General features: G+C 27.4%; 4 protein-coding genes and 1 non-coding gene across 5 annotated transcripts; 3 read left to right on the forward strand and 2 right to left on the reverse strand.

Annotated features, from left to right (window-relative positions):
• Window positions 1–1,278: 1,278 nt before the first annotated feature.
• Window positions 1,279–3,535, forward strand: Bma-hda-11 (histone deacetylase 11, putative; the record flags this gene model as incomplete). The annotated part of the gene is made up of 7 exons (XM_043081640.1): window positions 1,279–1,343; window positions 1,529–1,689; window positions 1,899–2,057; window positions 2,309–2,502; window positions 2,655–2,751; window positions 3,007–3,185; window positions 3,374–3,535. The coding sequence occupies 7 exons, from the start codon at window positions 1,279–1,281 to the stop codon at window positions 3,533–3,535; spliced, it is 1,017 nt and encodes a 338-aa protein (XP_042937574.1).
• Window positions 3,536–5,237: 1,702 nt separating this feature from the next.
• On the forward strand, window positions 5,238–5,340 carry Bma-mir-283. The gene has a single exon (XR_006228152.1). It is a non-coding gene; the product is annotated as a pre-microRNA Bma-mir-283 (primary transcript).
• An 867-nt stretch (window positions 5,341–6,207) lies between these two features.
• Window positions 6,208–7,636, reverse strand: Bm10626 (Uncharacterized protein; the record flags this gene model as incomplete). The annotated part of the gene is made up of 4 exons (XM_043081641.1): window positions 6,208–6,375; window positions 6,629–6,722; window positions 7,035–7,175; window positions 7,437–7,636. The coding sequence occupies 4 exons, from the start codon at window positions 7,634–7,636 to the stop codon at window positions 6,208–6,210; spliced, it is 603 nt and encodes a 200-aa protein (XP_042937575.1).
• Window positions 7,637–14,137: 6,501 nt separating this feature from the next.
• Bm10027 (Uncharacterized protein) lies at window positions 14,138–15,826 on the reverse strand (the record flags this gene model as incomplete). Its single annotated transcript, XM_001902050.2, has 4 exons — window positions 14,138–14,299; window positions 14,663–14,756; window positions 15,001–15,141; window positions 15,621–15,826. 4 exons carry the CDS (start codon window positions 15,824–15,826, stop codon window positions 14,138–14,140), a joined length of 603 nt encoding a protein of 200 aa, XP_001902085.2.
• An 8,737-nt stretch (window positions 15,827–24,563) lies between these two features.
• Window positions 24,564–27,695, forward strand: Bm13968 (Uncharacterized protein; the record flags this gene model as incomplete). The annotated part of the gene is made up of 10 exons (XM_001902049.2): window positions 24,564–24,683; window positions 25,172–25,291; window positions 25,563–25,695; window positions 25,820–25,977; window positions 26,119–26,259; window positions 26,353–26,464; window positions 26,574–26,704; window positions 26,879–27,025; window positions 27,147–27,299; window positions 27,555–27,695. The coding sequence occupies 10 exons, from the start codon at window positions 24,564–24,566 to the stop codon at window positions 27,693–27,695; spliced, it is 1,356 nt and encodes a 451-aa protein (XP_001902084.2).
• Between the last annotated feature and the right edge of the window lie 301 nt (window positions 27,696–27,996).

Genomic DNA, 27,996 nt, shown 5'->3' on the forward strand with positions numbered 1-27,996 from the left:
TAATAATAATTAAGAATTAATAATAACAATAATTAATAAGAATAATAATAAATGATGATAACAATAAATAATAACAAATAATAATGACAGCAACAATAACAATGACAACAACAGCAGTAACAATAACAGCACCAAGAAAGTGTGACTAAACTAGCCTTTGTCTATTTCAGAAGTTTTCGTTTCTGTATAAAACAAAAGTGGTCAGTACTGATAAAACAAAATGGATAACCTCTGATTTGAGTAATAACCGAAAGAACAAATACAGCAGTGAAAATGTTCAGCAATCTATGTATAACGCATCACGAAGTATTCCAATTCGCAAATCACAAATCGATAAACAGGGAGAGAAGAGAATTAAGAGAGAAAGAAGAGATGCATCTCATTGAATTTTACGCCCCACTTTTAACTCTCAAAGTATTACCACTTCAATAAGTCACCAGAACGAACACATCCTGAACTTCATAACAACTGTCAGGAAAGAAACAGTGTGACACATGTCCTCAATTACCTCTCGCACAAAGTGCGACATTTATAGGTAATAGAGACAGCTGACATTTGAACTGAAATGAAAATTAGAGTAATGCGAAATATTCAATGTAACATTTGTTTCCGGAAATGATCAATCTGAGCAGTGCCAATTTTCGATTTAACAATTAGCTGATTAGCATATGGAAATGTGTCGAATTTGACTGAAGACCCAAGCAATACGACATGAAGAGTTCTTCATTTCTCTTAAGCTAACCATTCCAGTTTCACAACAATCCCTCAAGAGAAGACGAAGAAACCTAACAAATAGTATAAGATTGTTTGTTGTTTAGCTATTCAGACCTTTTCCATTTGTTATTTATGGCTAATTAACACCAGTTACAATTACTCTCAGTCATTTGTCAATTGATGTTATCATGCTTCCTTTTTTTCTGTGGTAGTATTACATCTTTTTCTTCTTAATCTTTGCGTCATTATTTCTCGAAAATCCCATTAATCTTTTTGATATCGCAATTTTCCTTAATATTTCTTTCATTTGTTGATATTATTCTCTACTTCATTATCCTTTGCAGTTTTATCAGTGTTTCGAAATTTAATTCCATTTGCTTGCATCATTGTGTTTATTACATTTTGTTGCAATTATTTTAGAGAGTTTATTGGCTCATTCTGATGAAATTAGCATTTTCATTATTTTATTTTATTTAGAAATTATTATAGACTTCGAATGTGTCTCAAACGTTATGTATCATTTGAATTCTGGTTTAACTTGCAGCACTAATGTACTGATCTATTATGGCTGAGGAAAGATTCATTGATAATAGCGATCGAAGCTCCATCGAAAAACCACTGGCAGACAGGTTTGTTTAACCATAACCATGAAGAAGGTTGATTAACTAATCAGTTTTGCTATGCGTTATATCAGCACTAGTAAAAATGTACTAATTGGTTGATTGGATGATTCGATGATACTGGTAATGAAATTTATTTTTAAAATTCGGATTTAAAAGATTGATTGATTATTCAGTTATTTTTCTTTAAACAGACAATTAACCGCTGTGAAAGCATCAAAGTTATACAAGGAAATTGAACGAGGTCAATTACCCATTGTATATCATCCAGTTTATAATATATCATTTTGTGGGATCGAACGGTGCCATCCATTTGATTCACGTAAATGGGGACGTGTTTATGAGACATTGTTGCGTAAGTTTCATCATATATTACTTGATCGAATAGTTTTTATTGCACTTTTAAGAAAAATCCTGAAAGTTAAAATTATTTTCACCTTATAGATATTTAAACTATTAATCAGTGAGTCAGTAATGTTCACTGTTATATTGGCTTTAGCTTATGTCTTCACGATAAATTAATCGCTGAATAGACCCTATCATTTTTTTTTTTTTTCATTCCAGAATCAGGGATGTTTGAAGAAAATCAAACAATAAGGCCACTGGAAGCAAGTATGGACGATTTACGTGTTGTGCATTCATCCACCTATCTCTCATCATTATGCTGTCCATGTTATGTTGCAAAAATGGTTGAAGTTACACCTGTTGCACTTATTCCTCCATGTATTATCAACAAAGTTCTTTTGAAGCCTTTCCGATATCATACTGATAAGTTTGATGAACATACATCGATATATGTTTTTATTATAGTGCACGATTATGCTAACTGTCAATTAGTGTTCAATGCATGTTTGTACAGGCAACGCAAAGACTGCATTAAATGCATCGGTGCATACATGTTAAAAAATGCACATTGTTTTAATGTCGCACTGTTTGAAGTTGCACAAATGGACAATATTCCTTTTCATTTGAAGGCGGCACAATATTGGCAGCCAAGCTTGCACTAACATCCGGTTGGGCAATAAATATTGGTGGTGGTTTCCATCATGCAAGTCGTTCAAAGGGTGGAGGTTTTTGTATTTATGCTGATATCACCTTGGCACTAACATTCTTATTCTCGAATCAATTGATTTCAAAAGCAATGATTGTTGATTTAGATGCTCATCAGGTTATTTCACGTGTACTTTAACTGCATCATCTCTTATCGCTGTTCTGCATTTTATCTTACATCGTCTTCCGACTGATTGCATTTTTATTAATTTTCATTGAACTTAAATTCTACTTTGGTTTACAATTCTTTGCTGATCGAAATTATTTCAGGGTAATGGTCATGAAAATGATTTCAGCGGTGACAGTCGCGTTTATATATTGGATATGTTTAACAGTCGTATTTATCCGCATGATCTGAGAGCAAGACGTAAAATCTTTATTCTTTTTCTCTTCAAATGAATGTGTTCATGAAATCAAATATATAATCTTGTAATGTGTGGAAGGAAATTTCTAACGAAGTTTACACTGGGAAAGGAGATGCTTTGTAGTCTATGTATTATGTCGGGCTTAGTGTGAATTGTCTTTAAATCAAGAAAATCAAGGAATTTAAATCAAGGAATCCAATATTTTAAATATGTTCTTAACATTATGTTAAATTATATGCCTTTTAATTATTATTTAGGTGCTATAAGGAGATCAATTCATCTTCATGTTGGTACACAGGATTCAGAATATCTCTCCTTACTTTCAAATAATCTTGAAGATGTCTTGAACGAATTTCAGCCTGATATAATCGTGTATAATGCGGGAACTGATTGTCTTCAAGGTGATCCACTTGGGTTATTGTCGATATCCTCGAAGGTTGTTGTATTTTTCTTAGTGTTTAGAAATTCTGTTTATGTCAGCTCAAAACACTTCGAAAGCTCAGAATGTGTCCAGTAGTAGTGTTCAAGTCTAAGTATTTCTTTTTTCTATTTAAAATAGTTTCATTAATGCTAACGGTTTTCTAATGGTTAGAATCAGATCATTTCTTGTTGTAGTAATTTTAGGGAATTCGAAAACGTGATGAAATTGTTTTCAAAATGGCTCGTGACAGACATATCCCAGTCGTAATGTTACTTAGTGGTGGATATATGCCGAATACGCATGAAGTCATTGCCAAGTCAATCTTGAATTTGTACGATAAAAATTTATTAAGGATAGAACTGTAAACGAAACTTCATGTTATCCAATTCACTTTTTCTCAGAAAAAAACAGTTTACTGCAATGATATGCTAGTCTTTTATTGTTTTTAAAAAACAATAATTCCATTAAGTAGTCTTTCGTGTTTTATTACATTTTCTTTTCAAGAGAATCCAAACAAAAAAGTTAGGAAATCGGTATATTACATGTACAGTCCGTAAGTTCAGATTATAAAAGGAGCTCAAACAACAAGATGTTCACACTAAACATACTATTAATAATGTTGAAATGTAGTTTAAACTGTAAATTATTATACTGTAAATTAACTCGTAAGCAATGTATATTTTACCTCATTTATGTACTGCATGTGAGATAAACAGTATTTTTATTTTCTTTTATTGTTAGCGCTCATTTATATGTATAGAAGTGTTGTAAAATTAAACTAGGATACATGTATGAGGAGAAGGGAAAGGAATGAGAATGAATCGAGGAATGTCAAGATAATTTTGCTTAGTGATGAGATTGAACCATTTGATAGGCATGAAGCTTGGAACAACTATACATGCTTTGCCCTCATTTTTTTTTAAAAAAAAAATTTTTTTCTCTAAATGAGAAAAAAGCCCCGTGATTCATTTCATTGGTGTTTTAAAAACATCGCAGAGAGAGATAGGAAGGGCGATAGAAAAGAAAAAACTACAACGAAATAGAGATAAGGGATGGGACCAATCACAGCACATCATTTCGTACGATACAGTTCTTGATGATCAAACGGAGTGGTATTTTCCATCATGTTTTCGCCATAAATTTTCTAACAGTTTCTTTTTGATAAATTCATACCCAATTCAATTTGCGACTTAGTGTACTTTGAAAATTCGCTTAAGTGGGAAATCATTGGTGTTAGTAAAGTAACAGGTAATGATACTTGAACTTACAGCTAGCACTATTTGATAAGTGATGGATTAGTCGCTGTGATCGGATTTCTCCTACTAAAATTAATATGAGATTATGGGCTCATCAATGACGATTCATTGTAAGACCCAAAACTTAGCTGAATTTGATTCAAATTTGAAGATAGCAGAAGATATATTCAATCAATTTAATCTCCATACATTGAATATATATTCGAAGATTATAATATCAATCTATTACTGCTTCAAAATCTCTAAATAATAACAACAATTATGGAATTGAACATAACATAACCACAACTCATGATAAATGGATTTTATGATTCCCTCTAATAATTCGTAGATATGGTACAGTTTCATTTATAGGCGATAATCATGTCGCCTTAAAGAAATGAAGAAATATTTTTGAATGTGACATCCGAAAAAAGGAATAGATTTCATCTTGCTCAAATAATTTAGACATGTTTTATAGATATGAAGTTTTATTATTTCATTAAAATTTTGTTTTACAAAGGAAGTAGCAATTTTTTTTTATGGAAATGAAACTTGGCTGTGAGAAGTATTTAAATTTATTTTAGTGATGGAAATACACCATAATCAAAGTTTGACAGTGATCTAATTCATTAGATTAAACAAAACATTTTAATCAATAAAATGATTGAAACCAATGTATGAAGGCAATACTTTTTATTAATTAAAAATATCATTAAGTCTTGTTACTCTTTCACCACTTTTCGATGTTAATTAAACGCAGCAGCGCTAATGGACTGCTTGCATATCAAACAGTTAGCATATTACTGTTAATAAAATTCTTCAATGTATTTTCAGAATTGATTGTCCAAGGCCAATATCAGCAGGTTTTGTCTGGCTAAATTTAGGTCCAGACCTACCTGTCGATATTGCCCGCGGGCAGTCACGTACCTTATTGTATCCTCATATTTCAATTCGCAGGAAAAGAAATCTAATATGGTTATTACAAAAATACGTCACATTGCTTATCACAGGTTGAAACTTCCATTTGACCTTGAATAATTTTAATGTTAGCATACGCTAATGGCACTTCTCTAAGTTGATGGAACAGTTTTCGATTTTTTGTTTTATTATAGTTTATATCTCGACATATAGTATAGAGTGCGATTCCAATTTATAGTGCTCTGGAAAATTTGATAGCTTAGGCAATAGTTTTTCCATCGTAATGGCTAGGAGGTGCAATTAATTGATTTTATTTTTTAGATCGAAATTTTCTATTTTTTGCTTCATTAAGGCTACTTTCAATCTTACAAATCTGTTAGGTTGTTAGTTCATAATGTACAGTTAGTGTCATAAAATTGAACAGTAACAGACAAAAAAATTTTACATGGAACACTAAGCTATGTATGATGTCATTGGCTAGCAATATACTTAGACTTATTTACCGTTTTATTGAATATGTCCTCTTCAGGAGAAATACATCGAAGCTCATCGGAGCATCATTTCATGGATGAATAATTTGTGGGAAAAATCCCTTATTATTATTATATTGTTATTAATTATTATTATTATTATTTTAATTATTATTATTATTATCAATTATTACTATTATTAGCTTATTATTGTTACTACTTTTACAAAAAAAAAAAAAAAAACACACACACACAATTAATGACGACATTCATAATAATGATGATAAAAACAATCATGATAATAATGATGAATTTTGTTAATAATAATTATTTGTTAGAAAAGTTGCTTTTTTAAAGTCCTTAGCATTGTTCATTAAAAAAAGGAATTGTGGGAAATCATTTTGATATTATTCATATTTCAACATTTTTATTTCGGATTTTCATCACTTCTGTTCGACATGCTTCCTCCATTCGTTGCAAAATTAACTGAATGACAGTTTTATAAATTGCATCCATGTTATCCGTGTAACGTTCACCAAGGATTAGTTTTACTGAATATAGAAATGGATTTTCCATTTTCTGAAATATTTTCCCAGAAAAAAAAAAACATCATTAATGTTGTTTTCTTGAAAGTTAAAATGCTATTATCAATATGACGCTAATCAATATTTGCTTAATTATGTAACCTGTTCTTTCATATCGTTCATTTACCGAATAAACCGAAAATTTTTTAATATGACATTTCAACTTTTGTAAGTAACAAATTTATGTTACTGAAAAAGTTCCGAATAAAACCGTTACTAAACTAGTAGCAAGTAAAGGAATAACTTGCCCAGAACATTTCCGGTCTAAATGCTCCTCTGTGAGCATGTTGTCTTCCATTATTTTCGAGCAACATAAAAAATGCATCAGCATTTTCGATCTGACTGCAAAATTTCTAATTTTAATTTGAGAAATGAAATATTTCTGCTTTTAGGTACCTTCCAAAATTTTTTTTTTTTTTTTTGGATAATGATTAAAAGGGTAGAAAAATATTGCATTGAATACTAGTGAATAGCATTTTCTATTACGCTGCATGAAAAAGAAATCAAAAAATAATTTGAGAAAGTTAAATCAAATTTCAGCAACAATAGTTTACGTCTTCAACGATATTAGTAGGTAATCCATCATACATTATTCTAAATTACTCTGAATGATAGATTTATCTGTTTGATGAAAAGTTAACCAATGAGAATTACCTTATTGCTTTTCCAATGAATTTCATAACCGCAGCGCCATGGGCACTTAAGCGCTCATCGCTTGCCTGCTTTTCTTTCGCTGTATTAGCAATATTTCGGAAATTAAAAAATTCGTAGTATTCTGGGTGTTCTGTCAGCATCCTGCAGAAACAGAAAAAATTGTATCAAATTGCTTAACTAAAAAATTCATTAACAAGAAGTGATTCAATACCAGTTCGATTAATTTTGATCTTTAATTTTCATCTAAGTATTTGTTTCAAATTCCTCGTTAATAAAATTGAAATTAATAAAATTTTAAATCAAGCAATCAAAGGAATGATAATCATTGCTTTGATTATTTGAATTATGCATTATATTGAGTAATGCTAGAATAAAACTACATAATTGTGATTGATAAGTTACTTCAGGAACATTTCAATACCAGCAGTGGTGACATCGCGTTCAATACCTTTCCAATTCTTGATTAAAACAAATTTTTGCTTCCTAGTCAGTGGTATTCTTGAATCATTAAATTCATCATTGACCGATTTAGCATTTGATTTGCAATACTGATCGGATATATTTACCGGAATTTCATTCCGACCAAAACATAAACACTTCATCCGGTATTTATATAACCAATTTTCTAGATGAATTTTGTATATATATATATATATATATATATAAACAGGCATACTTCTAAATTTAACAGGAAAAGTGGGAGTAAATAAAATATACTGGAATTTCAAAGTATAGGATGTGTTTTCAATAGATAAATATTTGTAAACGATGATAGCAAAAGTTATTGGCTGGAATGAATGTTATTGGAGGAGAAGTCATTACACCAACTCATCATTTTATATTATAATTAAACAATTTCATGTTGTCTATTCATCTTTTTCATTTAAAACAACAAAATAAATTACTACTACTTTATCATTAAAAGAAAGAAAAGCATTGCTGGCATCAGTAACATAATTTAATTAATTATCTCTTATCAACTCTTATCATCTCTTATTCCCATCTTTTCTTCATTGTTTAAATTTTTAATAAATTTAATAAATCAAACAAACAAAGAATTTAAAAATGAAAGCATATTAAAAACAAAGTGAAAATTTTATTTAGAAAAGAAAAAATGTCAGTAAAAAAGAATCAGAAATTATTAGAATATATCCGAATGCTATAGCTTCAGCTTTCCAATACATTCAATTAATTTCGTATTTTATTGTTTGAATTTAGAAATTTAAAAAGAAAAAAAAAAAACGAATAAGTGACGACAAAGTCTATGTGAAACAAGGAAAATGGCAAAAAGCAAAATCTGATTTGTGATTGTTATTATTATTAATCCTTACTAGTATTATCACTACTGATGCTGTTATTATTACTATTACTTATTAGTACCATTATTATTATTATTGTCATTATTATTATTGCTAATATTATTATTATTGTTATTATTATTATTAATTATTATTATTATGAAAAAGACGAAAGAGATGAATAACGGAAACCAATCTATAATCCTTTTTCTCGTAGGATTATTCCTATCACCAAATTTTAATAATATAAATAAGCACTTATTACTGAAATTTCATTTTTTTCTATTTACATTTTTCTTTAAAGTCAATCAATAAATGATATTATTCTTTAATAATACGAACTACATTATTATAACTTATTCATTATCAATATTATTATTATTAACACTGTTATCGTCATCAATTTATCATTTCACATAGAAAATTACAATTTTGAATCAATTAGAAAACAAACAGAGAGGATTAGTTCAAATAAATCGTCTCGAAATGTCTTTTTACCGTTTTCCTTATTACCTAAAAGTAAAAGAATTAAATTTCATTTCAGTAATCAAACAGAATTATTCCATTAATGTGTTTTCATAAATGGTAATATGGGAAAAAGAGAAAAAAGTGAAGACTCTTCACTTAGTATTTTTGATAATTATTTTGCATAAAATATGACTCATTTTAGGATTTTAAACCAAATGAATTATTTCTTAGTATAGTAAAAAAAAAAAAATATGAAATTGAAAAAAAATCTTTAATAGGCTTTACACTTTTTAATGTTAACCTAGATTAAATTTTATTTTAATTTTAAAAGGTTGTACTAAACTTCAATTTCTTTTCCTTTTTTCTTTTTTAATAAATGCTACATGATAATTATATGCAGTAATATTTGAATAAATTAGTCTTTTCTGAGTAAATTAGTATCCTTTTTTTTGAATAAATTAAAAACGTCAGTGAATTCTTGTGTTATTTTTAACAATTTTACGAATCCGTCATGTTCCTTTACTTATTTCTCGTCCTTTGTCTCATGCATACGTTCTCCTACTTTATTTTAATTAGTTTCAATGTCTGATAAAACGGAGAAACATAAAAGAACTAATCATTTTACTAATTTTTACCAAAAATTCTACAATATCCAGCGGAAAATACCACATACTAAGTAAAATCAGAAACGTCTTCCGATTGATTTGGATAATTTATGGTAATAGTTTATGGTTGAGTCATCAAATAAATTCATTTAAACAGAATGGGTCAAAAAAATTAAAAAGAAAAAGCGATAAAAGACAAGTTAATCATCGATCAATTTAAGTATTTGAATTTATTAGATATGAATGACATGCATTCAGCTATTCATCTATGCAATGAAATAGGAAAACAAAAACTACAACTGGTTTAAAAGGTATGACATAGAGTACAAACGGAATTATTCAAATGGAAATATTAAATTTTATATTTTAATTAAAATAATAATTGTAAAAAATAAAATAAAACAGTGTTGTTGAATACAAAAAAATTAAGATAGTGTTGTGAAGAATAAAAAAAGAGCATAGAAAAATGCTTCAGTTACTTTGAAAAATATTATGTTTTATTATATTTGTGTATATCTCTAAACCTATAATTTAGTATCTCATTAAAAATATCATTTTAATGATAATACCTTAAGCATAAACAATATTGGACGAGTTTGAGAAAATTATTGTTGATTTTGTCATTTCTGCGAAAAAAAAAAAAATAACAAAGATAAATTTTTGAAAAAAAGGGTATGAAAGAAAGAAAGAGAAATTTTTATTTGCTGTGACATTTTGAGGAATTCTAATTTTAATTAGATTCCTTCAAATAAAAATGTATCATTATTGAAGACTATGTTAATAAAATCCTCTGCTAAATTGTTGCGGTTTATTTAAATTTGTAAAAAATTTTTTCCTTTTATATAAACTAATTACATTGGTTAAAATGAAAAAAAAAAAAAAAAAAAGAATACTAGCATTTATGAATGATAAGACTGTAAGTATTATTAATAGATCCTAACATTAATTATGGATAATTGAAATTTAAACAATGAAGGAAAAATTTTCATTTACATTAATTAATACTTTTACAATACATATGAAATAAATATTTTAATAGCATTTCTTCATTTCCTATTCATATTCAAAACTTCATAAGCACTAATTTTTGAAATGCTTAAATCTCTTTTACGCATATTTCACAAATATTTTGCTCGTATTTTCAGCATATCATGGAATTATTGAAGAAGAATCAAATTTTTGTGCAATGAATTTTTCAATAAATGAATAATAACACTTAATTACTTAGTTGAGATATATGTGAAGACAAGTGTGTTTTACTACTATTTCATATGTTATAGCGCAATTGTCACATAGCATTTACAAATCTCTAAATGTCGAAAGGAATCTACTATTATCTCTTTAATACATTTATTATTACAATTGACAATTCCTAGCACTTTGAATTGTATAAAATGACAAATATTGCTTATAAACAAATTTCTGTTATAATTGAAAACAAAAATTTTTGGAGTATCACTAATTTATGCTTTAGAGAACTTTTTAAGCAATTTTTTTCATCTTCCGTATGTTTTGCCTTCAAAAAAAAAAAGATTTGATTTAATTTTTTTGCTTTCTTTTGAGTGGAATTGTTAGGTTTTGATTTAATTTTCCCAGTAATCCGATTTTTTTTCTGAAATTTTGATGTAAATAACAAAACAAAACAAAAAAAAAAAGTGAAGAGCAACGTCTCAAAGGAAATTTCGGGAATAAAAAAAACCATTAGAAATGGAATAAATAAATGGTAAATCTTTTCTTGTTGTTCTTTTTTATTGTGACTTACTTTGGCAAACTTTAACGAGAATTATTTCAAAGATTAGATTTGGAGAAGAAAAAAGCGCAAAATCAATATGGATCATAGATTAAAATGAAATTGTACTAACTGCTAACTGCTAACTACTACTGATTATTATTATTATTATTATTATTATTATTATTATTATTATTATTATTATTATTATTATTATTATTATTATTATTATTATTATTATTATTATTATTATTATTATTGTTATTACTTGCAATTTAGTAATGGACATAAGTTATATCAGTTGAGATTATGCATATTTAAAGAAACGATATATATATATATATATGATATAAAGGATGAAAGAGTGGTTTGTGAGGAAAACTTTTTGAAATGGCAATAAAAACGAATTTCTAAATCTTAGATTTTAAGCTTCAGTTGAATTTTCTTGATCGATAAATTATTCAAAATCACACTAAAATGGCTCTATTAAATTAACATGCGTCATTTGGCATGATATGATTGATATGAGTAAATCATAAATTAATGGCTTTAAAGCTAACTTGTTCAGTTCTATTTTTGCAGAAAATGTAACGATTTAACTTAAATAAACTTGAATTTGCCCGAGTGATAAATATTACTGATTCATAATGAAATAGTAATTTCAAATGCTTTGCTAATAATCTAAAAAAAGCTTACCATATCTCTATCACAGGTATCACCTTTAGAGCTTTTTTTTTGGACAGAATTAAAAAGATTTTCTGATTGATTTTTTATATTATAAATAATTTCAGAATATATATTTAAGACAACATTTGATCTATATTACCATTTTTCCTGATTAATAGTAGCAAGTTTTTAATGACATCAACTTGTTGAATAGCTATCAGTGCTAATGATTTTTGCTTAGTTTAATTATTTATTACAACCAAATCATAAATTTTTTGTTATTATTTTCTATTTGTTTTATAATTAAGCTAAACTAAAAGTTCTCGAGAAAAACGAAAAGAAAAGGTTTGATAAGGATTTATTTCATATTCATTGTATAAATTGAGCGCAAAAAATCAGTAATGCAGCAAATGATTTTTTTTTCTTACTTTTTTCTAATAAAATGTTATAATACTCAATTCATGCATATTTTAAGCCCTTCCAACTCATACTTTTTCTTAGCTTTAAAAAGAAAATGGAATTTAAATTTAATTCAAAACACGATTACCTTTACATGAAATAAAAAAGATAGTCGTTAGTTTTTTTAGCTCATCAAAAATAATCTGATAAGTATAAAATTTTTCAAACTCCAATAAATTTTCAATGCGCTTTTGCATTTCTAATTTAACTTGACTTATTAAAATCACTCAGCATCACGCCTATTATTTTTTAATATAATGTGAATTAATGATGAGCATTATTTAAAAATCAATGATTACACTATTTTTTTCCTAAATTTTGTTAAAATTCGTCTTTAAAATCAAAATTTAATGTTTTCAAGTTTTCTGATAAGTTTTAAAAAAGAAAAATGAGAAATCAAATTTTAAATAATTCCAAGAAATGGTATACAGTGATAAATGACAATTTGTATTTTGTATATTATTCTAATTGTTTGAATCATTTATAGCCTATTCAGCATAATAAAATCAAGTAATATTCTGGAAACATAATTCTTCCTTTCTTCAAATGCAGCTTTTGTAGTGATATAATTTTCTGCTTCATTAGACATTTGCGCTTTTTTGCTTTCTAAATGGACCGACACATATAAACATTGCACTACATTTCTCCTTTACGCTTAAATTTTTTACGAATTTTGTAGGCTCGTTTAATTCTTCTTTATTTATTATAGTTATTAGTGTTTATACTACATATTGGCAGTTAAGAATTTCAACAGAAAACAGCAAAATGTTTTTGACATTTTATTCGTAATTGCTACTTCAATTTGGTTGACTCTGCGACACTAATCTCGAATGACAATTTCCATTACAGTAATATGTAAATGTGAATGTTTTTTTTTTTTTTGACACTCATTAACTTTGTGTCATCGAGATTATCTGTATTGGTCAATTAATTTCGACTATTTGTTAAAGAAATGAAGAAATATTTTTGACCTATATTTATTAAAACCTATTTTCCTCTTGAAATAATATTCGTATTTGATTATTTGATTCATTTCTTCTCCTTTTCATGATTTTTTTTAAACTAAGTAATTGACTAATTGATGAGAAAAAGTGGAAAATGGCTTGTTATTCATTGCAAATATTTTATTTTTCACTGTTAAATTAACTTTGCTAACATTGGCAATGATAATCTATAAATTTGTTCATCTTTTAATTGTTGGACAGTTTTATCATTGCTAATTAATCAGTGTCAGAAATTCAAAAAATCTATTCATTCAAAAAATTTCATCAAAACGAAAAGTTTCTTTACAATTTGAAAAACGAACAGAACGTATATTATAATATAATCATTTTATCATTCTCAGAAAGATCACTTTCTGATAATTTGAGCAAAACATAAAAATATACCATAAATATTTAGAAAAACAAAAGAACATTATATATATATATTTATATATATTTTTTTTAAGAAGTAGAAGAAGTTAAAAGAAATTATAACATTCCGCTTTGACAATAATTTAAACTTTAAAAAATCATAAATATTTTTTTAAACTTCACAGGAAAGAAACAGCAATTATACCATTTTATAAATGAATTTGATAAGTGTTCACTTGCAATTCTTGTCATTTTCTTTCATTTCTACATTCATGATAACACAGAACATTCATTCTCAAAAAGAAAAGGAAATTTCTTCCATGCATTCGCTGTTTCTTGAAAATAAATTAAACTGATTGAAGAGCAAAATTTGAAATATTTCAAATTTACAACAATATATGATTTTTTGTGGTATTATTTGATTAACGTAATATAAAGTTGAAAATGAATGATTGTAGGAAGAAAAAAAATTATTTTATTAAATAATGGGTTATTAATTAATATGTAATTTTTGTTGCAAAAATTAATCTTTTGCTATTTGTCCGTTCTTTAATTCACTTTCGCAGCCTTTTTCCAATTCTGATAGTATTATTGTTATCACTGTTTTATAAATTGAATGCATATTATCGGTGTAACGCTCACCCAATATTAATTTCACCGAATGTAGAAATGGTTCTTCCATTACCTTAAGAAGGTATAAATAACATAAATTCTTCTTTTCTTTTAGTTTATGAATTGAATTGGTAAAGTGAAAGTGACTGCTATTTGTAAAAAGAATCGATTGATATTTTAAATCTTTGAATAATTCCAATTATCGTACCGAAATGCCAAATGATCTTAATTAGTGCATCGAAATGTTAAGTAGTCAACAATTTATTGATATCCATAATGTTTTCGTCATTACTTTTATCACAACTTCATCAATATCATATCATTTATTATTACTGTTATTACACAAATATCTCTTCTCTTCTTCAAAGATTTCTTCCATTAAAGAAAGCTAATATTTGCTTTTCAACACTGATATAATTATTGTAAATCAAATTACCCAAAACAACTCCGGTTTGAAATATTTTTTGTGTGCATGATAGCGACCATTCTGATTGATTAATTCGAAAAATTTTTCAGTATTTCCAATGTTACTGAAATTGCCATTGTGTAATAAATTTTATTGAATTGCTAATAGTATATATAATTCTGAAATTTCAGAATGTAATGCAGAATTTTTAATAAATCTATGATTCATCGTTAGCATTGATGATGTTGGATCAGTATGTATGATAGGAATTGTGAATGTGATAGTGCAATACTGATAGGAATGATCAGTGTTGTTTACAAGAAAAGTGCTATCATTAAATTTAGATAGAAAATGATGATATAACTAACGAAATCACTTGACCAAGAAATTTCATGACAGATTCACCGTGTAACCTTAAACATTCATCCATCCGTTTTTTCTCCTCGCATGAAGTGGCAATACTATGAAATGGAAACATTTTATAGTATTCCGGATGTAATGATAGCATCCTGAAATTTATACTATAAAAATGTTTGATTCTTATATTAATTTAAATTCATTTTGCGGAGTAACCTAACATATCCCTTACATATAAGCATTTAACTTTAATGAAACAGTTAATATGCAACATTAATAGCACAGGTAAATTAGTAATGGTTAAAGTTAAAGTTGAATTCAGATGATATCAGTAAAGAATGACGAAATGTAGAATTGATAATTAATGATGAAAATTAAAAAATATTATTTTTAATTACAATTACAAGGAAATAACCGTTTATCTTATCATTATCGATTTCATAACACAAAATGAATTTGCAGTGATGAAAAGGAAAAAGATTTGCAGAATGAATGAAATGAATGGAATAAGAATGTGGAAATGCGGAGGATAAGTGATAATTCAATCGTTTTGATATGATCAGATGATAAGAAGTCTCTTAAAATGTCCCATGTGGTGTTGATTGACGAGAAAAAGGAATCAAAAATTTACTTCAAGAACATTTCAACGCCAGCTGCACTAACTTCCCGATCGATACCTTTCCAATTTTTTGTCAACACATATTTTTGCTTCTGTGTTAGCGGTATTCGTGGATCGTCATTTTTTGTTCCACAATTTTGCGCCCTCACAATGGGTGTCACTGAGGCATCGCAAGAATTTGCTGTCCCTGATTTCGAGCAAAAACAACGGCATAGCATTGTTACGTTGAAAATTATCCTAGAATTTCTGAAAATGATGTTATGAATGCTTCAGTTCAAATTGTTGTAACATATTTGCATAATAATAACGTTTCTTAAATAATATTGTGGTGTTTACTCTCAAATTTGATTTTCAGATTTATTTAAATTCGATCATTTAGAATAGCATTAATTATTTATGTATACTTAATTATTTAATGAAATATTTTCAATTTTTCTAATTTTACTTCAAATACATAATAATCAATCGTATGATCGTAGAAAAAAGTTTAATTAAACAATGCTGCTCTTATTATCTACTTATTATTGCCATTATTACTGCGTTCAGAGGATAAGTAAAACAAAAAGGAAAACAAGAAATATTCAAGAGAATGGAAAGGAAAAAACTAAATTAAAAGTTTCATAGCCTGAATTTTGCTGCAAATTTTCTAATTATTGTTAAATTTTTTGGTGCTGCAATATCTGAACACAATTTTCTGTTCTTTTTCAGAGTTTTTGAAATCAATTTCAATCAAATTTCTATTGTTTCACTTTTTTTCTCATACTAATCAAATTTTATGATGCTTTAATAAATGATGCACTTTTTTTTTTTTCATTATTATTTTATAAAAACTTTTTCCATTTTTTTTCATACTTACCAAATTTTACAAATGAAGTTACGATGGATGCATTTAATTTGCTTAGTAATTTTTTTTTTTTAATTCCACTAAATAAGATTTTTATAAAAGTAAAAGAAAAAATTGTAAAGGAAAAATCAAAAGCTATAATAGAGAAAATATACGACCGATAATTAGCTCTAACATTTTCATGAAAAAAACCATCTGTTCCACTTGTAGCTATTATAGCTAAGAAAAAAAATTTTTTTTTTTTTTTGTAGTTAGGTAGTAAAAAGCAAAATGTTAAGTAAGTCAATTTCGCTCCTTCTATTGCATGTCTAATTAAATTTTAATTCACACTGGAAAAGACGAACAATGATCCTTAGCAAATATTTAAATATCGATAATACGAAAAATTATTGTTATTGATTATACACTTATACTAATTATATTATCATCCACCTAATCACTGCTAATATCATCGTTTAATTTCTGATAATATTATCATTTATCCTTTGACAATATCTGTCTACAAAAATTTCATTAATTCTATTATTACTTATTTGTGAAAAATAAGTCTGCAAAGTGTATTACTGAAAATGCATTTATTAGATGCAGCGTTTAAGTTGTTATGTTAACTTTTAAAAATAAAAATAAGTAAATAACAAATGATATGTTGCACCTGCATATCAACCACTAATCAGCCATTAACATCAACAAATAAAATTTAATGACAAGAAGGAAGCAAATGCTACCTAACTTCATTTTCGCTTTTCGCTATTAAATGTTGAAAAAGAGAGTACTGAAGTAATTATCTGTGTTATTTATTATCAGCCGTAACTTCTAATTTTATCTTTACCATATTTTATTGGCCCTAAAAAATTTTATTCATTGCATTTACTAGTAAAGTGCGAAAGTAAAGTAACTTAATGCATTTATGTGTCACAAAGGAATAAGTATAAAATTTTAAATGGCAATGTATTTGAGTAAACAAAATGACCAATCAAATTACATTCACCTATGATAACTTTATTTGATATTATAATATTTGATTAGCACAAAATAGAAAAGAAAAAGAAAAATGAAATAAGAAACTAAATAACCAGTTATCAAAGCTAATTTAAAAGAATATTAAAATGAATACAACACATTTTCAGTATCACATTATTGTAAAATTTAGAAATAAATTAAATATTTAGTAAGCAAAACAATGAATATTCTAGTGATATTATTTATGCTTGCTAAAACATAAAAAATGAGAAATTTTTTTTTCAATATCAGCTGTTTATTGAAGAAATTTCAAATCTGAAATTTGAAAACTAGAAAGTAATCAAACCAAGTGACAGAAATGCCCGGTAACGAATATGAATTTGCAATTTTATATGCGATTTATCGCAGTTCCTGTGGAAATATGATATTATCAGGAAAACGAAACTGATAATATGAATGAAGAACAACAGAAATAGTACTAAGAGTTGTGGTACTAATGACTGTATTATATACGAAGGTTATAATTTTGTTAATTAGTCATTAGTGGAAGTAGTGCTTTTCTCTTAATTAACCATACAAGCATAGAGGGAAGCAATCAGAAAAGAAGAAAAGGACATTTTCAAGCATTTCATTGCAGTCTTAAAAGAATTTGTATGAATATAATAGTTAATTCAGGTATTTTAATTTTTTTATTGGATAAAGTTAATGAATAAAGAAAAAAAGAAATGCTAAAACAAATTTTTTCGATAAATTAAAAGATAAGTATAAAAAATTGTTTCAGCAAATTAGCTGTTCAGAGCTTCACAAATTCAATTATTAGCAGTAATGATTATGTTGCATGAAGACATAAAGCATTTAATAATTACCGTGTGCTGCAGTTTTAAATTTTCCTCCTAATAATTAGGTACTACATTTATGATGAATAAAGAAAGAAAGATGTGCTGAAATGAATTTTTTTTTTTTGATAAATTAAGAGGTATGTTTAATTGATAACTGGTTAAAATTTCAGCATTTTTTCATATCTGTTCTTGTAATTATCAGCAATTATGATATTGAACGAATACTAATTTATATAAGCACATTTCATATAAGCTGTATAAATTTAAACTTTTCATCTAGCATGTTAAATCATTTAAAGCTTCTTGAATATTTCATCGTTTTCAAAAAAAAGAAAAATTATTCTTTAGAAAGATAAAAACTTTTGAGGCAAAAATTGCTACATTAACAATTCATTCAATTTTTCATTTAAAATTTGTGCTTCAAGTTTTTCCTATGAAAAATTATATTTCAAAATGCTGTAAAACCGTTTATTTAAAAGGTATTTATATGATTTAATGTAAAATTTATTATATTTCAATCAAATCAATTATGATTAGAAATATTTGCTTAATCCAATTCCTTTTTTAAACAAATGTTTGATTTGTTAATCACAGTGCAATAATTTACAAAAACAATCGTTTTTTTTTGGTCAACCAAACAAAATGATAGGTATTTCAATTTCTCAATCATTTTTTCTTTTTTTCCTTTCTGTTTTGAAATGAACTTCCACTAATTAGTTAGTTAGAAATGTCCATTATTAATTCGTAATTTCTGAAAGGAGAAAAAAGGTGAGGAAGAAAGAGTGGAGATTTAGAAATTAAATGACCACAATCATTTTCATTTTTATTTAAAATGAATGAATTATAAGACGAAAGTTTTATAAAGTATGCCATTTTTAGCTTATTTATGATCAAAAATTAGATTGGTTCATTGGACATTATTGAAATTAGAAAATATTTTGCGCAAGAGAACACATAACAGTTGTTAGCGCTATTTTTATTGCTTTCATAGCTAATAATGGAAGTTTTTTTTTTTTTTTTGGCTTTCTATTTTTTTTCACTTCCCTTTACATCATTTTTAGATTTGTTGCACAGAGAAATAGATGGAATGCACGAGAATATATGAAAAAATTCGAACTGATCCAATAATCATCTTTAAATTCTTGAAAATCAAATAAAAAATTTTACACATTAATGCTAACTTAAGTAATTTCAATTAGTGAATTCAATTAAAGAGGACGAAAATTAAACCTAAAATACAAAAACCTTTTTACAAACACGAAATGTAGTTTTTTTACTATTACTTTTGCTGTTATTATCATTATTATTATTACTAATTTATTACCACTAAATTATTATAATTATTATTATTAGAGATTTTGTAATGGATAGATGAAGAAAACTGGAAACTTCTCAAAAAAAAAAAAAAAACTTCTTAAAAAATATTTATTTGTCTTTACTGATAGTATAATTCAGCCTTTTTCAATCTGGAATAATTGCTGATGAAAGCCTATGTGAAAAATCATAACAACATTGTTTGATAAATCAAATATGAGAGATTAAAAGAGTTGATAATAAATTGATCAAAAACTTAAATTACAAATAATTTAGTCAACTTGCATAACAATTCTTAACAGCGCCAGCAATCTGTTTGATAAATTAGCTAACATAAAATAGCATGAAGGCAATTAATGAATGGGTAAGAAAGCAATTAATGAAAGAAAAGTAAAATCAAGCAGTAAATCTAAGAAAGGATGTCTTTTATCCGTCACATTAATCTGCAAATCTACGATTTCTAAATGCTAATAGCTACATTTGCGCTTCTTAAAACAGCCATACACGATTAAATAGCATGCAAAATTAAAAGGAAAACAAGAAACAACCATAATAAACACTTCTTTCTATGCATTACAAACATTCATTCCCATAGGGAAGTATACATTTATTTCACATTTTTCACTTTTCCTTTTTTTTAGTCAGAAAAATATGAAATGTTGAAGGAATATTCCCAAGTAAAATAGCGCCAAGCAAATTTGAAAACGAGAAATTGTCTTAATGAAACTTCAAAAATTAAAAAAACTTTCATAGCAAAATAACATTACTTGTCTTAAAAAAAAAGGACGAAAAGTGGTAAATTAAAAAAAATTTTTTTCGTCTCATTTTCTCAGAAAATTTCAATTGGCTGTCAAGCCAGAAATTTTACAATGCTTTCAATTTGCTGTGCCATTATGATGATTGCTGAAGTAGAAATTATTGAGTAATCTAGTAAAGAAAAATTTCCATAAATGGATAATTTCTTGGCTGCTTTAGAAGTTATTTGCCTGCTTCAGTAAGTTACAACTTCCAATTAAATTAAATGCAATTTGGTTGACAAGTGAAAGAGAGTAATGATGACAATGACATATTACCAACTTATCCCATTACTCAAAAAGTCTAATTAATTTGAGATTTCATTTAATTTCTAAGTTAAAAAAAAAATAAAATTGATTTAAAATATTGTTTCAGGTATGCTAATATACATAAAGGTGAGACCTTTTTATTTCCTTTCAGTCAAATTTAGTTTTATATTACTATTTTTTGCAGTTTTGTTATAAACTACGAAACGAAGATAGAAGCTAAGTAACAGAAAAAAAAAATGAAAATATTATGATCAGGAAATTGTGTAGATTAAATTGATTATAAATCTTATTTTATCACTAATAAAAGTTGCAATTTGTTCGAGCATTGTAAAAAGTGTATGGAAAACATATCTCATACCTTCATCAAGTTTTGATTACAGATTGAAGTAGACATCATGTATATATTTATATTGCTTCCGATCCATAATGTTTACATCTTCTTTAAATAGAAATATTAGCTGTATGCTTGCAAAAAAAGCAAACAATAATTGAAGTTCAGAAAATAGATTAAATATATATGTATATCCAGGAATACTAAGCCTTCTAATAACTAATAATAGCCTTGGGATAACTAAAAATATGTTCCATCGGTTGTGAATTGTTTTAATGTTTTTCTAAAGGATAAAATGCGTTTAAACATTAATTTCTCCTTAAAACTTAGAAAATAATAAGGGATTACTAAGAAAGACAGGAAAAGCGTAAATATAAATTTAAACATAAATATGAGCATAAATATAAATACAAATGTAAATATGAAAGTAAGGTACAAATAGGAATAAAAATGTGAATATAAAGTATAAATGCAAATGTTATAAATATAAATGAATAAATATATATATATATTTATTTATTTCAAACCGAAGATCGTAGCTGATTTTATTATGCTACCGCAAATTGTTAAAATATTTTAATCAAAGACTAGAAATAGAAGTCAAAATCATAAAAACCTATATTTAATGCTGTTTGTAAATTAAGTGCATTGTTTTAATGCCTAGCAACATAATGAATGAGTTATAATTTGTAAAATATACGAACGTTTTGTAATGCAACAATAAAAGCTGACAAGATCAAAGCAATTGTCGTCTGTTTAGTTTCGTTAATATTTAGAGAAATTTATGAGGAATAAATATGTAAAATTAGCAAAGATGATTCAACTATAAAAGATGAAAAGGTTCTAAATACTTATGGTGTTTGCTGCTCTGAGAAGAGTTACTCCTTTTTCGTTTCGATCACAAATATTTGCTCTAAATTATCTGCTTTCAATCGGTTTTTAAATAGGTTTATGAAAATGAGGAATTCACAATGGTGCTAATTTATTTTTCTCTTTTTCCTTGAATAGTATTTTGAAATGATCATGACTGGACACTAATTATCACCAAGGAATCGCTCAAAGCAATTCTAATAACCGACAATTGTATACATACAGTGATTGGGTTATTCAAAATCGTTCAAAGATTTCATATAATTAAGGAAAATTTCAATGTCTGTGAAAATGCTGTCTAGGAAAAGTAAGTGTTGCTGAAAATAAACAGTTATCAGTATTATATAGCTTTTACAAAAAATTTTTATAAAATTTAGATTTTGAATAGACATTCGTCTCTTCAACAGATGAAAAATGCACTTAGCTTTAGAGACTAACAAATTAGATGCTTTATTTATCAATTAAAAAGCTTAACAAATTAGAAAAAAAAAAAAAAGAAAACTTAACAAAATGCTATCTTGCCAAACCTTTAAGTGTTCAAACAGTTTAATATTTTTCATTATGTTTCAATTTGATTTTTATCCCATCATTTGTTATAATATTTGAATGTTTTCAAATATTATAACGTCAAATGCAACCGTCAGCGTCACGCAGCAGTGAACAAATATTGTTTATTTGTGAAGTTAGGATTGAAACATGTGAAGTAGTTATGAGTAAACACCAAGATAATATAGCTTGTTAGAGCAGCTGAAATCTTTCATCAAATTACTCCGGAAAACTTGACACTTTTGAATTCCTGAAGTGAAGCTTAGCCTAAAACGGATCGTCTAATTACTTTTATTATTAGTTTAATATCAGATGCATATTTTATAACCATATTTCATCATCACTAGCAGAAAACACTAAACGATCAAACAATCTTACATTTGAAGAAAATCAAAAATGGCAAGTAATAGAAGAGACCTAAACATAGTTAAATCTACAAATTACTTTTGTTTATTAACTTTAATCCACTGAAATAAACTCACTTAAGATTTGCCTATAAATCCTTAAGAAATTGCTGTAAAAATGTAATTATTGTTGATTATTATCTTATTATATTACTGGACCAATATACTATTTGTTTTAATTTCAAGGCTTTCTTGCTTTGTTTTTGTTTTTGTTTTTTTTTTTTTTTTTTTTTTTTTTTTTAATTTGCATAAGTATTTCTGTTATGGATATTAAAAAAACAACTGTCACCCATTATATACTTCCATTTTGCTGTCTCATCGATCCTGAAAAAAAGTCTGGTCATGGCTTTTAATATTTTATTTGTTAGCTGGGTAAATACTAATATGCCTAAGAAAAAAATTTTGCAGACTATGCAAGATACATTTTAATTCCAAACTTACCGGACATCTTATTAGCTAACTGAGTAAATATCAGATATAGTATCATAAATTGAAGTGTTACAGATCAATCAGATAATAGAATATCAATAAGTGAATGCAATCAAAACAAAATTTAAATAAAATTTAGGAAATCAAAATAGCACACATATTTTCCGAAGGAATCTATAAAAATGCGATTTATGAGCGATTCCTTCAAATTTTTTTGCGCGTAGTTCAACTATATTTACAACTTAGAGTAAATTGGATCTTAATGATCAAACGAGAGAAAAGAGAGAGAGGTAGAATAATTATATTATATTCATGGAAGAAAAAACAAAACAGTCATAAAATAGTTATTTGTATCAAATATTTTTAAAGTTTCATTTCTTTTCTTTTTCTCTTTCTCCTTTTTCTCGCCTTTTCTATAAACTAAGATTATTAAAAAATAACTAAAAGAGTCTAATCACTCAACTGTTTTTAATCACTTCAACACTGAGTAGTTGAAAGTTTATACTTTATCGATGAAATTAATCATAATTACAACTTCCAAATGACCATTGCAAAATTTAAGCATAAAAACCAAAAGATAGAAATATAATTCATCTTTAGCTTGTAATAATGTTAAATGTCTCAAAATTTGGGATTAACACAATGATTTTAGTTCCATAACATTATTTAATAACAATGAGAAAAAATATTTGTTTCATTTTAATATATTAATGAAGGATGTTACCAGTTATTTCGAAAGCTTCACAAGCAGATAATAAGATGTTTCGATCCTTCCTTTTTTCTTTTTTAAACTTAATTAGTAGTCTGCTAGGAATAAATTTTGAAATGGTAATAACAGAATTAGCACTTTTCAATGCTTAAATCCAATAGTGACTCATTTTGATTGACAGCAAAATATAAAATTCATTAAGGAAGAAATGAAAAGTAAATACAAACTTGTCAGTCATTTCATTAGGTAAAAAATTGACAGAAATGTCCAACAAATTGATTAATTAATATTAATAAGCTTCGTTCACCTCAACTTTTCACTAAGATACGCGTTTCATAAACTGGTCTGAGGTTGTGAGTGCGACCGCGTTTTTAAATTGTTCTTTGCTTAAGCGATTTCTTTTGGGGGGGTTTTTTGGCCTGTTAATTTTGTATGGCATTTTATATGACTTACTATATAAGCTTTTTCACGTGTATTCTTGATGATCGCATATGTTTTTCACGTGATTCTTTTTTATCGAACCCTTTCTGGATATTTTTACACTTCAGGAAGTGTTGTATGAACTGTTGATTAACTTCAGGAAGCGTTTTATGGGCAGTCAGTGAACATCAGGAAACGATTTTTGAAGCAGTACTTTTTGAGAACATGAATAATCATTGTGGAACAGATAGTACAGATGACAAAATATTCTATGAATTATCTGCCGATAATGAAGATGCTGCCCCGATGGAAGTGGAATCATTGTGCGTTAATTGTCATGAGAATGTTAGTGATTACGTTTAAAGTTTATCGTCAAATTATGTAAGCCTCATATTTGTTTGTCATTCTGTTACAGTGAACCTGTTTTTTTAATGCATTATTCCGAAGGCAAATCTGTTCTTGTTATTCCAAGTAAAAAACCTATATTTGTGTCTTTCGGTGCGGACAGCAAATCCGTTTTTTTTTTACTCTATATTTTAAATTGAATTAGCCTTTAACGTGCTATTTTAAGTAGCACGAAAGTTTTTTTGGTTTGAAACTGGTTGAAGTGAATGTCTCCCACCATTACTATATCTGTGCTAGCAGTATTTACAACTTAAATTCTAACAAAATAATATGTTTAATAAATGATGTAAATCACTTATAGTCTTTATAGGTCGTTTACTCCATTAAGTAGAAATTTTTATTGTTTTAGTTTATTTATAACAATGGTTATTTGTATTTATAACAATGGTTATTTTAGTTTATAACAATGGTTATTTGATTATTTGTAGGGTATCACTCGAATACTTTGTACAAGGATCCCTTTTTATCGGCAAATTATTGTAATGTCATTTAGTTGTGGATATTGTGGTTATAGCAACAATGAGTTGCAAAGTGGTGAAGCAGCACAAGTAAGTTCTATTTCTTCCAGGAAACTCCTAATTAAGAGAAACAGTACATGAATGGCAAATTTGAATCCCAAATTTTCTGTGGTATTAATGGAATTGCAAAGATATGTTGATTGGAAACAATAATAGTCGAAAGCAATTTACAAAAAAATATGCAAGGTGTTACATTGCATTGAATGATATATTTTAACAGTTTACTAAATCAAAACTAATGAAATAAATTTATAACAATTCGCTACATTTCTTTATGTGAAATAAAGTATATTCACTATAGGAGCATGGAATCGAAATTGTTTTATGTGTGAAAAATATGTCAGATTGGAACCGGCAGGTTATAAAATCAGAATATGCCGAAATTGAAATCAAAGAACTAGAATTGATTATTCCTCCGAAGTCGCAATCTGGTGGTTTGTTTTTTAGTGAATATTCTGAATAAATTTATACTTATGCGGTCTATATCATCTATCTCAATCTGCAGAGTCAAACTTAAGGTGGCACTCAAAACCAAATGTACACATAATTCTGTTCCAGAAATAACTACTGTGGAAGGAATTCTTCAGCGCGTGATTACCGGTCTTAGTCAAGACCAAAATCGAAGACGTCAGTGTTATCCTGAAAGTGCTGAGAAAATTGATGGGTTTATAAAACGTGTGAAACGGCTAATTGATCTGCAGGGAAAATTCACGCTAGTTTGTTTACTTTTCAGTTCTTTTAATTAGCTCCATTTTGAAGCGGAAAGGAAAGAAAATCGTGAAAAAATAATGCAAAAAGTAACCACCATAATATATTTTATGAATTAATGCGACTTAGCAATTATGAATTTGTTTCAGAGGATAAGAGACGTGTCCGGCAACAGTTTTGTTCAAAATCCTTTTCCATTCCATGTGGATCCACAGTGCAGCGTGACGCATTTTAACCGAAATCTTGCTGATAAAAAACTTCTGGGATTTGTAGCCGACGATGTAGAAGAAGTAATTTACTTGTTTAACGTTTTTATGTTTTAAATTTTTATTTTATCATTTCTCTGTTCTTTTTAAAATAAGCTATTCAGTACCTACTTTCAGGAAGACTCTGCTCCTTTCCAATCATACGATGATGCAAAAAACGAGGTGTTAAGGTTTGCTACCGACTGTCCTAATTGTGGTGTCCCGACGGAAACATGTATGAAGCCTACAGGTATGTTTCCAGAGTAATATAAGTTTACGGCTTCATTTTGTTTGTTTAGTTTTTATTTGTGTGTAATATATATATGGTAATGTGTCATTATGATTGTAGTAATTTATAGATATTCCTTATTTTACAACAGTTATTCTGATGTGTACAACGTGTGATGCCTGCGGATGGAAATCGAATGAAGTTAAAAGTGGTGCTGCCATACGAGATCATGGTTGCAGGTTAACAGTTCTGATAGAAAAAGTTAGCTTTGGTGTTTATGTTTTTTAAAATGATGAAACAGTACAGCTAAAAATCTGCAACGGGTTGGATTTATGAGAAAAAGCACCAGTATAGCGTAAAGGCCGAGAAACTCGAGAAGTAAATATTAGACGAATTTGTAGTGTGAATATTATTCCTGAAATAGTTTTACTGCAGGAGATTGATCTTGCGCGAGATGTCTTGAAATCAGACACGTGTAGTATGTCAATTCCTGAACTTGATTTGGAAGTAGGTTTCGGTGCTTTATCAGGAAGATTTACAACTGTGGAAGGCTTGCTTGTAGCTACCAGGGATCAACTTAAGGTACGTACACTTTATTTACTAATCTCTTCGAAACACATCGTATTTTCCCTTGTTTTGTTGAAATGAAATCGTTTGTATTTTGATTTACTTCTTGCCCTGCTTTATTGATTTCTTTTTCCAGGAACAGGGAGATTTTTTCTTAGTGGGAGATAGTAGAAGTGAAGCGGAAAATGATCGGATGAAAAATTTTCTGGATAATTTTGAGCAGATACTGCTGTTGCGAAAGAAAGTTCATTTAATTTTAGACGATCCAACGGGTAATAGCTATATCCAGGTAAGATTTATCTGATATTTTTTTGAAACATCTGTTGCAAATGGTTGTACCCTTAATTTTTTTGTCGTAACAGGACTAATAGTACGAATGCTTTGTACGTTTTGGTACACTTTTTTCTTTTATACCCTTTAATGAGAAAGTTGTAAATTATGATCAGATAAATAGACAAGAAACTCCAGTTAATACCTTATTTTATAAATATTGAAGTGCTTTTTGAAAACATTAATATTTCGGTAATGCAAATGAAAATTCTAGAGTCTAAATGCCCCTATGGATGATAACCGCTTAAGAAAGGAATTCTACGATCGTACCAATGAACAGAATGATGAACTTGGTTTAAACGATATGAAAACAGAAAACTATTCCCAGTTAGAGACTATTAATGAATGTGAATGATTGCAGTTTAAGTGGTAATGTCAGTTCAAAACACTTAAATATGTTCATAACATGTGTGTAATTACATAGAAGGTACAAAGAATTTAAAAAGAGACAGTAAAATTTCGAAAAAAATGGGAAAAAATTTTTTGGTATGCATTTAACCCTTAATAATTTCGATATTTGTAGCAGGAACCGGTTTTATGACTATGAAATGCAATGTTATATTTTATTCATATGAAAGATGCAAGACTATTATAAGTACCAGAAAGGTGGAGGAGTACTTCAAGTGGATATTTTAAACACGTTTTTTGTAAAATAA

Source organism: Brugia malayi (assembly GCF_000002995.4).
Source record: "Brugia malayi strain FR3 genome assembly, contig: Bm_v4_Chr4_scaffold_001, whole genome shotgun sequence".
NCBI classification, from domain to species: Eukaryota; Metazoa; Nematoda; class Chromadorea; order Rhabditida; family Onchocercidae; genus Brugia; species Brugia malayi.